We start from the raw sequence: 12949 nt of genomic DNA on the forward strand, positions 1-12949 counted from the left end.
GAATATTAAATGTACACAAAATTTGGTTTCAGACCACATTTTAGGTAGCAAAATCCTTTTTCAGGGGTCAGATTTATTTTGACACGAGTACGAATGGGATTAAAGACAACATGATTATTAAGAATGTTACACGACAATAACATGATTTACCCGTTTAGTATTCATAAGTAGAAAAATATCCATAAAATGTAACCTTTTCATCAAACAAAAGAGTTAAATTTTTCATCTTACCTTCAACTTAAAAGGGTTGACCGGGTTAGTTGGTTATGCCATTACGTACGAGGTGTTAAAAGTATCTCATTTTTGCGTTAGACAGGTTGACCCGAATCACAAAATTATAAATGAATTATTAACCGCGTTAAACAATTTGAATTATGACCCAAACACAATAATTGCCAACCGTATTAACCAAAAATAACTATTGTCAACCCTAATCTGTATATTTGATTTGGTTTTCAAGTTGTGTTATCGAGTCGTGTCTTGTCGAAAATTGTCACTTCCATCTTGCAATTTGTCCATTGAACTTCAATCACTTTATGATTACCTTCATGAGCTTAATAGGCTTTTCATGAACCAAAACATTGGGCCAACTGATAAGGCCGGCAACATCAAAAGTTTCAAGGCCTAGCAGAAGAGTCACAAGATTCACAACCAACAGTATGATACCTCATTTCTTTAACTCAGAGTTACAAACCCTTTACATAACAGGCAACATTTTCCTTTGACATTGCATAAAATACGAAAACAACGAAAATAATGACCCTTTATTGAGCTGAGCAGCAACTTTAGAGAGCAATGGAGACCTCCACTGGGGACTCACCCTTGTCGACGACAAATGTTTTTACAGGCTTCTTTGAGGCAGTAACAATTTCAACACTGTATGCTCCTGGGAAGCCCCTAAACCTGAACTCTCCCTGCTCGTCAATGTGGCCGTGTGCTTCAGACAGCCACTCTTCCTTGAGAGCCAAGTAACGTTTGCCTGCTTCGTTGATATCCCCTTCTGCATTCACTAAATGCGAATTTTCCCGACTCATAAACAGCTCCCAGAATCCCCAGAGCATTACACCTTCAACTGCGGGATTGGCAAATGCTTCACGAAACATCACTTCCAAATCGTCTGCTCTAACATATTCATTAGTGGATGATACATCAAGCTCCGTGAACCAGATTGGTAGGCCAAGAATGCCTAATTTGTCAAGAGCAGAACAAACAATTGGACCCACTGGACTATCAATATGTCCTTGGATGCCAATGCCAGCAACAGGTGCACCTTGTTCCTGCAAATCAAGGATTTGATCAATGTATTTTTCTGGTGATGATCTAGTATCGCAACCATCCTCAATGTGATAATCATTCACAAACAGAGTTGCAGATGGATCCAACAAGTTTGCAGTCTTGAACATGTTGGCTCTGATATCTTTTCCCAGTTTGTCCTGATAGAATGAGCCATGCAGCATCTCATTGTTGACATCATAGTGCCTGAACTTCCCTTTGTAGCGCGTGAGAAGATCTGTTAGTCGATTTTGAACAGCTGTTGACAAGTCACTCTGGCTCAACGTACAGATCCATTGCTGCACTGTGTCAATGACTTCCCAGAAAATACAGTGGCCTCGCATTTCTATGTTGTGATTCTTGCACAAGTCCACCATATCATCAGCATCCTTGTAGTTGAAGTTTCCTTTTTGTGGTTCAGTCCAATACCACTTCAATTCATTTCCAAACACAGCCCAGTTGAAGTTTTTAACAAAGAAATCAACGAAATCTTCATTGTCAATGTTTGTTCTACTTATACATGTCCCAATTGGAAAACTGTTTTGCGATTGTTTAACTTTCACAAAGCTGCCAAGCATGCTGCTTGAGTCCGACCCTGAAAATTTCAGGACAATATCGCACTTACGAATCTGCATTGCAATAAAAGTGAAAGACTTCAATCAGAACAAATTAGAGAAAAGCTCATTTGAATCGTCTATACTTTAGGTTCTTATTGAAGCAATGCTTGGTGAGGAATGATGCTTATGAAACAAATGAGACAACACATCATTTACCTTATCAGTCTGCCTCTTCAGATGTCTAAATCTCGCTGGTCTGTCAACGGGGAATATATGAAGTCCGGCAACCATTAAGTCTACACCTGCGGCTGGACCTTGGATATAAACCATTACTTTTGATGGTTGCTTCTCAATTCTGAAGGAACCACCGATTTCATGCCATCTAGTGTCACTTGCTTCAACCTGCCCTCCATTTACCCACTGGTTGTCCACACCGAGCGCAATGTTGACGTTCTGTGGACCAGTTGCTCCAGCACCAATCCGAACCCAAGCAGATACTTGATATGTCAAAAATAGTTTCAATTTGTCACCAATCGTCTGAGCAGGACCCATCCAAGTCTCCGTGCGCTTGGTTACTAGAATGTAGCAACCACTTAAAGGTTCATGCGGTCCAAGGCTCTCTATTGCCATTGGAGGGAGAATATGTGGTGAACCAGTGCGGACACTCAGAGTACAATTACCAAGCGGAAACCACCCGTTTGTGCCATTACTCAAATTGCTGTTCTCAATTATATTTACTCCAAATGCTGGCAACTACAGAAACAAAAGCCTATATTTTAGTGTGTGTCTACGAATTGAGCTCAACGAAAACATGCTCAGAAAGTATTAGAGAAAATGAATCACTCATTCAACCAACCTCAATGACTGGTGGAGGTGAAGGAGGAACTTTCTCAGCATGCTTGACAACAAAACTATTGACAAGAATATCTGTTCCCGCCGGTGGACCTTCAAGATAAACGACTACTTTTGACGGGGAGCCGTTTAAAAGGAACTTCCCTTGCAACTGTGTCCAATCCTTGTCTGTTGCCTGCACACTTTATAGCACACCAACATCCATTAAGATTAACGCGACACAATGGGAAGGGAAATGATTTCTCATCTGATAGTACTTAGCAACGAAGAAACAAATAAATCACAATTTCATTGGAAAGAGACCGGGAGAAAGATAATAACTTAGCAATGCCGATATACTGTTCACTGCTGATTTGGTGACTGCACCCATAAGGTAGCCCGGACATCAGCAGTAGTGACATTGTTGCCAAATATCCTAACCACGGTGGTTGCCTCATAAGCTAGCTTACGCTGCACTCTTCCAGTGATGTCCTGCTGGATGCCACTCCAGCTCTGTGTGCGTTCTGTTGCAGCTGCAAAAACCTTTCCAGATTGAGGGACGATTTTCCCATGTCCCATTGAGTCATGCAAAACAATTTTGCAACCTCTTCCGGACCAATTATTTAAGGCATCCTCAAATTTCGGGTTTAGGATTATATTCTCTTCTCCATCATTGAAATTCCCCGTCCTTCCACTCTTCAAAATATACATTCCAAAATCAATCAGAAATAGATGAATAAAACTAGATTGCTGTGGTGGAAAACTTCTTGAACAAGTTACTGCTACACTTAATTGCTATTATTATGATTCCATATATAAGGAGCAAGAAAAAAGTACCTGGCATTCACTTGGGCTCGAGGAACAGATCAAAACTGATTTTATAATAAGGTCAACTCCAACCGAAGGCCCTTCCAAATAAAATACAACCCTATCAGGTTTTGTCGACAGTGAGAACTTCCCATCCAAATTTCCCCACCTCCCCCTTGATACAGTACATCTGCAGGCAGTTATTACTGTTAAAACAGATTCCTTTTTCCATAAAAAAAAGAAAAATGCACTTGACAGAATAAAAGCACCATTACCTTCCAACTTGCAAATAGTTGGTCGCTGTACCTCGGTATTCCAGCTTCAAAGTTGCCAGGACATCAGCAGAGCCCTGAAGAGGTCCACAGACTCCAACACATGCTGAAACTAAATATGTGGAGCCTGGGGAAATTCTCTGTGTGATATCTTGCTCCAAACCTTGCCAACTTTCCTTCCGATTTGTAACAACAGCATAATTGCCTGCTTTCACTTTTGGGTGACCAGAATCGGCGGAAACTACAAAGCCATTGCAGTTACTCGGGTGCCAAGAATGCAGTCCTCCAGAGAAATCGTGGTTCACTATGATATTTGTGGCATTTCTGCTACTTGAATTCACCAAGTTTTGGTTCTCAGACTGACAGAAAAGGAAGAAGTCATAAGAAAAAAATCAAATGTTTCATCTCTTACACTTCTGCCATCTCCCAAAAGCTCATTTGAAGAAAAGAAAACCAGCCGTATATCTTGTTTCTTAGCCTCGGAAATCTGAACTACAGCCCTTAAATAAGCAATCTTTTTCTGCGTAAAACTGTGATTCCATATGTACTTCAGATGTAGCAAAAAAAAGGACTAGAAATAGAAGTACCTGGCCCTCAGAACAAGAGATCATAACTGATTTTATATGAAGGTCAACTCCAGCAGGAGGCCCTTCCAAATAAAACACCACCCTATCAGGCATTGTCGACAAAGAAAACTTTCCATCCAAACTTTCCCATTTCCCATTTGATACAGAACTTCTGCAGGCGGTCACTACTTATAAAACAAATACCTTTTACCATAAACAATGAATAAATGCGCTAACAGAAACAAAACACATGATTTACCTTCCTATTTTCACATAGCCAGTTGCTGAGCCTCGGCTTTCCAGCTTCAAAGTTGCTATGACCTCAGCAGATCCCTGAAGAGGCCCCGAAACTCCCACACACGCTGAAACCGAATAGGTAAATCCAGGGGAAATTCTTTCAGTAATATCTTGCTCCAATCCCTGCCAGCATTGTTGGCGATTCATAACAACTGCATAACTTCCTGCTGAATCCACAACAAAGGCGTTGCAGTGATTGGGGTGCCAAGAATGCAGCCCTCGAGAGAAATCATGGTTCAGTACGATATTTGGACCGTGACTACTTGAATCAGCAACATTTTCGCTCGAAAACTGCCAGGGAAAGAACAGGTCACGATAATATTGGTGCAAACGCATGGCTGTTAGTTTCTCAAAATCTACCATGATCAATTATTTTACTCCTCAAGTGTTAAAATTCAGTGAGATGCTCATATAGCAAATTTGTAGACTTAATTAGCATGAAAACGCTTTTGGGGTTTCAATGCAACAGAGTGGAGGTAGATTGCGGTAGTGTGTGTTTGTACATGAATATATTCGTCAATATTTGCAATTCTGCACTTCATAGGTAACCATTGGTGGCATGCCCGAATGCATCCAGCAAACATCTAAGAAGAGCCAACAAACTTTCACGTACAAGAATAAACGCTCTTATCATCCACTTTTTCAGTCAATTCTTACCATCCACTTAGGGTTCATTTGGTATTCAAGCTTTCTTAAAATGACTAAAAGCGTTTTAGTGAAAATATTTTTGGGTTCTAAATTACTAAAGATTGGTTCTAAAAATATCTTCACCAAAAACGCTTGTATTTCCAACCGAGCCTTTAACTTACAAGTCATTTGCTATTTAAGCTCTCTTAAATCTTAAGAAAGAGCAACCCCATCCAAATAAAAAGGCAAAAAAAAAAAAAAAAAAAAAAAAACCGTTTTCTTGTACAAGTATAGTATAACAGCAACGTAGTCTGAGACGGACTAAAGTGTAAACAACATGAAACTACAAGGACGAAAGTGCGACCAAATAAATAATACGGACGAAAGTGAAATCCCAAGTAAACTAGGAGAAAAATAAAATAATAGAAACCGAACCTCCACATTGTCGGCGGCATTCTTGTTGGTCTGTTGGTTCTTCTCCATGGTTTCTTTGGATCCCTAAACCAAATTAAACAACATTTCCGATCAATCAAACATAAACAGTTTATGGGTAACTGCAGTTTCCCCCGACAGCTAAAAGACGACATACCTTTGGATGCTTCTGCTTCTGATGATTGCTGTCGTCGGAGACTCCGCTCCTGAAGCGCCAAGGTATGAGCCTCCTCATATATAAACCCCACGATCCAACTGTAAAAACTCAAAATTTGCCGGCGGAAAAGTGAAGCCTACGAAAAGCGCGGGACCATGTTTTATTTTTTATAATTTGTCTGGGTTTAATCCAGACTAAAAACAGTTCGATCGACAATCCTTAAAGGCAACAGTTCGATCGACTTGTGCGAAATCTCGAGAAAATTAAGAAAAATCTAATCTTCGGCTTGCAGATTGGAATGCTTGAATTGGAATGGACGCTCCAGACAACCTGAAATAAGATTCCTTCTTCTATAATTTAGTCCTTGATTGTAAGACATCTGAATGCCTATTGGCTCCTAGCCAGCTAATTAGAGGTGCGACTGGGCTTTCAGTTGGAGAAATTTTTTAGCGTGCGGCAGCACCGTCGGTTACACTAAGTATTCAATTGGGAATTTGAAATATTTTAATGGATTTTTATAGAGTTACACTGATTTATAGATATTCTATGTAAAATTTTGATTCAATTCCCTCGAAATCTCATAGGAAGATATGAGATTTGTGCATGCTTAAAATAGACTACAAAATTTCTTCAGTTCCCTCTAATTCCTCAACTTTTCCAAATTTTTTAAATTCTAATTCTAATTTAATACACCTAAAATGTTATAAACTTCTTTAAAATTCTAATTGAATACATACGGATTTCTAAGAATATTAATGAACTATCTTAAAATCATGATTGAATTTCAGATACTACTTAAAATCCATATTGAATACCCTTGGATTCATTAAAAGAATTAAAATCTCTCAAAATCTCAATTGAATAAACCCTCCTAAGTATTATAATACAGATAAAAAAATTTTATTTAAGTATTTAACCAATTATACCAAGTGGAGTCCTAACACATCGAAATTGTATTATTACACTTGGAAATTTTTGAATTTTTCCCTTGCCAAATTTTGTACACTTCTAAACGCCCATGAAATTAAGATTTTAGCAAATCAAAATTCAATTGTGTGTGTGTGTGTTAATTTTGATGCAACATGATGAATTATACAACGAAAGTGATCCTTGGTGCAATGAAAAAGTTGTTTTTTGTGACTGACAGGTCACGGGTTCGAGTTGTGAAAACAACATTTTTGCAAAACAAGAGCAAGGCTCCGTACGATAAATGTTTCTTGTTGACCCTCACAAAGCAAGGAGTCTTATTGGTCTAGGGCTGCCCTATGTTGGAAGCGTACAATATTTTTATGACATGCTAAATTCATTTGTAACAAATATTGGAATTATTTTGATTTTTTTTTAGTTCATTAATATTTTTACACTAGGAGAAGGGGGAGTTTGCCTAAGCCACACAATGGGCAGCCTAATTTAGTACCGAATTTGCAATTCACGAGATTCAAACCTTAAACCTCGCACTTCTAATCGAAAAGAAATATCACCAAACCGTAATACTGAATGACATAATTATTTCAATTTTTAATGTTTCATGCATTGCTATACGAAATGAAAAAGTTTGTGAGTCTCATATTACAATTCATAATTCAATTCATGAAAAAATTGTAATTTTTGCCATATTTACTTTACAGTAAATCACGTCAGGTTTGAATAACGTAACAACTTTTGTACAAATGTATAATTTTTTTTTTATAACAAACGATATTATCTCAATGAACTAGTAATAATGTGCATTAAATTCACTTTTTGTGAGAATTTAGAAAATATCAAACCTGATATCTCTTATTTATAAAGGAATGAATGTCACTAAACTATAATACTAAATATTTGTTCAAATGTATAACTATTTTTTTTTTTTTTTTTTTTTTTTGAAACCCAACGAAAACGATTTAATAGAAGCCTACAAGAGGCAAGCAGCAGAACAAAGGCAAACAGTGATAACGGAGAAATGTATAACTTAAATGTACATTTTTACGCGCATCCGAGAAAGCTTCGACGGTGTTACTGAATCATTTCTACCCAAGAAGCTCTGAATCCGACCCAGTGTAGACATTTTCTTGGCAAACTTGTGGTCTGATTTGGGCTTGTCGTGAAAATATGGACTGCATGCATGTCTCTCCACTTAAAACCCAGAAGCCCAAATGTTTCTTTCAGCTAGTTAAGCCCAATTTCAAAAACCCGTTGGCCCAACCCCATAAGATAATCCCTTGATTAGTTTTTAATTAATAGTGATGCTCCAATATCTCTAATATCTAATATAATATTAGAAAGCTAGAAGTTAAGTTTGGTGTCTCAAGGTTTCACCAAAAATAATTGAACTAAAAAGTCTCTCAAACAAAAAAAAAATTACCTCAAATACAAAGCTACCTAGAATTTATGAATATTTCATGATGGATATTTTCGTCAAACTCAAAAGTAAAATAAAATAAATAAAAAAGGAAAAAAAAGTAAAAAAATTGAACGTGTGATTCAAACCTCCACGTTTCCTTCACACGCATAGCATTGCTTTTTCCTCTATAACTTCCCACTGCCACATCAGTATTTTCTTTACGTCTCTGCCTTTGCAAACAAAGTGGAACGGTCATAGAGAGGAAATAAACCGCCAGCAAAAAGTGGGTACAAAATTTCAACAACGTGGCCTCATAAACTCGACTAAAAGCCTTCAAGAGAAGAGCAAATGATTTTCAATACAAAAAGGGAGCAGTGGTTTTGGGTTTTTTCTTTTAAATTTTAGGTTTTGCTTTGCGTTACAGAGTACTGCTTTCTTTTGTTTGTTTTGCTTGCTTCTGTTTTCTCTACTGATAAATTTATTTGTATTTTTAGGATGCCAAGTTGGTAGAAAGCAAGCGCCGAAGCCGCAGCAAAACGTGCAGTCCATTGATGGTGTTGTGACTAATGGGAGTAGTTCATGTGAAGAGAATAGGTAATGGATATCTTATCATTTGCTGCATTGTATGGAATTTGTAGAGTTGGGCTCAATTGTTCTTCATTTTTGTCTGTTTTTCAAGCAAAAAACTCGTCAACTCCTTCAAATGGAGTCTTATCTGCATGATGAGATTCTACGACATTTTCATATGCGACGTGTTAATTTTCATGGAGGATGTCTTCTGGGAATTCCAGTGCGAAAGTTCTGTGCTGTTCCTGTGGATGAGGAAGCGATGCAAAGGCATCTTTAATAATTCATATGCCTTCTTGAAATTCCAGTGCGACAGTTCTGTGTGTTGTTCCCATGGATGAGGATGCCTTCAGGAAATTCCAGGATGAGGGCTCTATGTGTTACTCCTGTGGATGAGGAGGCGATGTAAGGGCACGATTTAATTTTGACGATGCAGTTCGTTTGTTTTTTCTAATTACTCATGTCTTTTTTCATTTATGTTTGACTGGATTTTGATAATTTGATGATGGTCTTTCGGTTCTCATGTGGATGCTTCGCCTTTGACTTATGTTTAGAGAATTTTTGTCTTTTAAATAACTTTTCTCTTCACTGATATTAATATGCTAGTTATTGTTATTGCATATATTTTTTCCTCATGTTATCTTTTCTTTTGTCAAAAAAAAATTATTGCGTTATTTTTCTTTTTTGGGTTTATGTAGGAATATGAAAAAAAAAAGTATAGTGGATTTCAACAAATCGAGAATGGACACAGATGATAGAAGCAATAATTTAGTTTTACATATTGAATATCTTCAGTTAATGCTTGACTTCACGCTTAAAGACATTCTTGATTTCTTGGTTTATTAATTTGATACCTTTCATAATGTAGGTCACAAATTAAAAATAATTATAAGAATGTTTTTATGCATAACCAAATGCAATAAAGAAAAAAAAAACTTCACAATGTAAAAATCCCTCCAAACAAAAAAAAAAACAAAAAAACAAAAAACAAAAAACAAAACTGACAGAAAAAATACATATAAAAATCCTAAGGGTAATTTTGTCAGAAACAAAATTTATATTTCATTTTTTTAGAAAATTTTATTAGAAAAAAAGGAGATAAAATTTAAAAGAACAAACGTGGAAGACACAAATTCAGCCACGTTTGATGCAAATCAGTTTTCAGAGAAAAAGAAAAAAAAAACGAAAAATGAGATATAATGTGACATCCCATATTGCCCAGGAGAGTGATCCTTATATGTATATTTCCATTTCTACCTAGCACGATGCCTTTTGGAGCTCACTGGCTTCAGGTTCCATGGGAACTCCGAAGTTAAGCGAGAAGGGGGCTAAAGCAATCCCATGATGGGTGACCCACTGGGAAGTTGCTCTTGAGTTCCCAAAAACAAAACCGTGAAGGAATGGTAAGCCCAAAGCGGACAATATCGTACTACGATGGTGGAGCAGGCCCGAGAAGTGATCTGCCCCGAGCCGGGATGTGACAATTTAGTATCATAGCTTAACCCTAGTCGCATATGTGCCGAGGACGTCGGGCCCCTAAGGGAGGTGGATTGTGACATCCCACATCGCCCAGGGGAGTGATCCTTATATGTATATTCTCATCTCTACCTAGCACGAGGCCTTTTGGGAGCTTACTAGCTTCGGAGGTTCCATGGGAACTCCGAAGTTAAGCGAGAAGGAGGTTAGAACAATCCCATGATGGGTGACCCACTGGGAAGTTGCTCGTGAGTTCCCAAAAACAAAATTGTGAGGGAATGGTAAGCCCAAAGCGGACAATATCGTGCTACGATGGTAGAGCGGGTCGGGGAAGTGATCCGCCCTGGACCAGGATGTGACATTTAATGAATTTTAAAAAAATGATATAAAATGAATTTAACCCAACCAACCCAACACCACTCCTCCTCCATTTTAGGAGAGCGAGAGTTTTTAATATCTCATAGAAATAAAAAAAAAAACAAAATAAAACGTAGTCATAGTATTGTAACAAAAAACAGAAACTCAAAATTGTTTTTATTGAAAAAAAAAAAAGACGTGACCAACTCCACTCCTTCATTTTCGGAGACAGAGAGAGAGAGGGGCTAATATTGTTAAAAAAACAGAAACTTAAAATTTGTTCTATTGAAAAATGAAAAAAAGAAAAAGAAAAGACGTGACCAACTCCACTCCTCCCTATCTCTCTCTTCTCTCCGTGCGTTCAATCGTGCAAAGATCAGTATCAAAGAGAAACAGAAAAATATAATGAGTTAATTACTCATTATAAATAAAATCGTCATGGTGTAGCCTAAAATAAAGTAACATTTTGTTTCCTTTTTTTTTTTTTCAAGATGCACTCATAGCAAAATATTTACCTATTTATTTTGCTACTTTCATTATAATGAGTTAATAAGAGGTCAATATCTTTAAATGAAAGAATTCTATAGAGAAAGAGTTTCAATCGGTAATTAACTCCATTTTCGGAAAGAGAGGGGAACTAATATCTCATAGAAATATTGTTAAAAAAAAAAAAAAAAAAAAAAAAACTTTTGAGAAAAAAAAAATTATTGAAAAATAAAAAAAAGGGTATATTAAAATTTGTTAAAACATGAACGTATCTCCTCTAGGGATGGGCATGGGCCGGGCCGGGCCCAAAATTGAAGGAACCGGACCGGACCCGTTCATAAATACAATGGGGCGAGGTGAGGCGGGGTGAGGCGGGTTTTGGATTTTTCAAAACAGGATCCGAACCTAACTCGGCCTTTTTGAAAGGAGCTGGTTCTTACGGGTCCCCACGGGTCCAAATCTTTCACTCATGCCTCAAGTCTGGTGGTCTTTCCTCTTTGTTCTCCTCATTCGAAGATTCGCTTCTTCGAACAACATCGTTATCGGCGGTTCCATCAAAACAACCACCGCAAGATCTGCACTCTCAAGGTAAATTAGGGATTAAATTAGGGTTTTCACAGAACTCTTTCATACAAACCCACGAATCCAATTTGCCTTCTCATCAGCTATGAATTCAAAGAATAAAAGAAAGGGAATACCTTAGGGTTTTTGAATCTAAGCAATTTCAATCAATTCCCTTGTGATTTCCACTTCCTACTCATCGACCAAAAGGTTATGCAAATAGGGAAAAAAGAAGAAGCATTGATCTATAATTTCAAGTCCCAGATAAAACATAAAATTTCAAGTTCACAAAACCTAAATAATTTCACCTTGTGATTGGGGTTGCAGATGCTCTCCAATTCCATCTTGTCTTCGAACTTATCGGCATTCGATAACTGGTTGTTGTCCAACCACTGGATGGCAGTCTCTCGATTGAGTCCTCAATCTTCTTGTCCTTAATGGAGTTTGGGGATCGTGTGTCTCTTGGGATGGAGAAAAAGAGGGTCTGAGTGGGAAAAAAAAAGTGAAATGAGTGAAAAAAAATAAAGAAAGCAAGAGTGAAAAAAAAAAAAAAAAAAAAAGGGTGAAATGAGTGAAAAAAATAAGTGAAATGTAGTACAAGTACAGTAGTACTAGTGTACTGCACAAAACCAACGCAGTACTTGGACTTTTGGACCGGAAAATTGAGTGGGCTTGGGAGAAACGGATATGGCCGAGGCCCTGTTTCTTGGGCCTTTTGGACCCGCCCCGCCGTGTTAATTTCTTGAACCCGCCCCGGCCCGTCCTGTTTGTGTTTTACAATTTTAAGACCCACCCCGAACCGCATGTACTCGACCCGCTCCGCGGGTTTAGTACCTGTTTGCCCACCCCTAATCTCCTCCATTTTAGGAGGAGATATTAGTATCTAACAAAATTATATTAAAAAATAATAAGAAGAAGAAACAACGTAGGAGAAAAAAGGTAGAGGTCGTCATCAGTTTAAAAAAACGGTGAAGTTCTCCCACTACCAAGCAGTAACTTCCCACTTCCCATGTACATTCCTATTTTTTCCATTTTGGCTACAGTATTATTATATGTACTCCCCATCTCCTCCGATTATATGGCTGAATCTTATACTCCCCATTTTTTTTGCTTTGCCTTGTCATATTCCGGCCTGGGCCCCCACTATATCTCGTGCTTGAATCCATAATAGCACGATATTGTCCGCTTTGGGCCCCGACCATGCCCTCATGGTTTTGTTTCTGGTAACTCATACGAGAACTTCCTAGTGGGTCACTCATCTTAGGATTGCTCTCGCGCGAACTTGCTTAACTTCAAAGTTCCTGCGGAACCCGAAGCTAGTGAGCTCCCAAAAGGCCTCGTGCTAGGTAGAGATGGAA

At 37.9% G+C, this 12949-nt stretch overlaps 1 protein-coding gene across 1 annotated transcript; it reads right to left on the minus strand.

The window, feature by feature from the left end:
* Positions 1-644: 644 nt before the first annotated feature.
* LOC103929637 (endo-1,4-beta-xylanase 1) lies at positions 645-6289 on the minus strand. The gene is given in 11 exon segments (XM_048588350.1): positions 645-1901; positions 2046-2582; positions 2686-2863; positions 3003-3025; positions 3027-3356; positions 3498-3657; positions 3743-4098; positions 4327-4477; positions 4565-4893; positions 5665-5727; positions 5819-6289. Coding segments are annotated over 11 exon segments (3321 nt in total). The 5' UTR covers positions 5897-6289; the 3' UTR covers positions 645-785.
* Positions 6290-12949: the final 6660 nt, after the last annotated feature.

The sequence above is a fragment of a genome, unplaced genomic scaffold, assembly GCF_019419815.1.
Source record: "Pyrus x bretschneideri cultivar Hongxiangsu unplaced genomic scaffold, Pyrus_bretschneideri_v1 Contig28, whole genome shotgun sequence".
Classification (NCBI taxonomy): domain Eukaryota; kingdom Viridiplantae; phylum Streptophyta; class Magnoliopsida; order Rosales; family Rosaceae; genus Pyrus; species Pyrus x bretschneideri.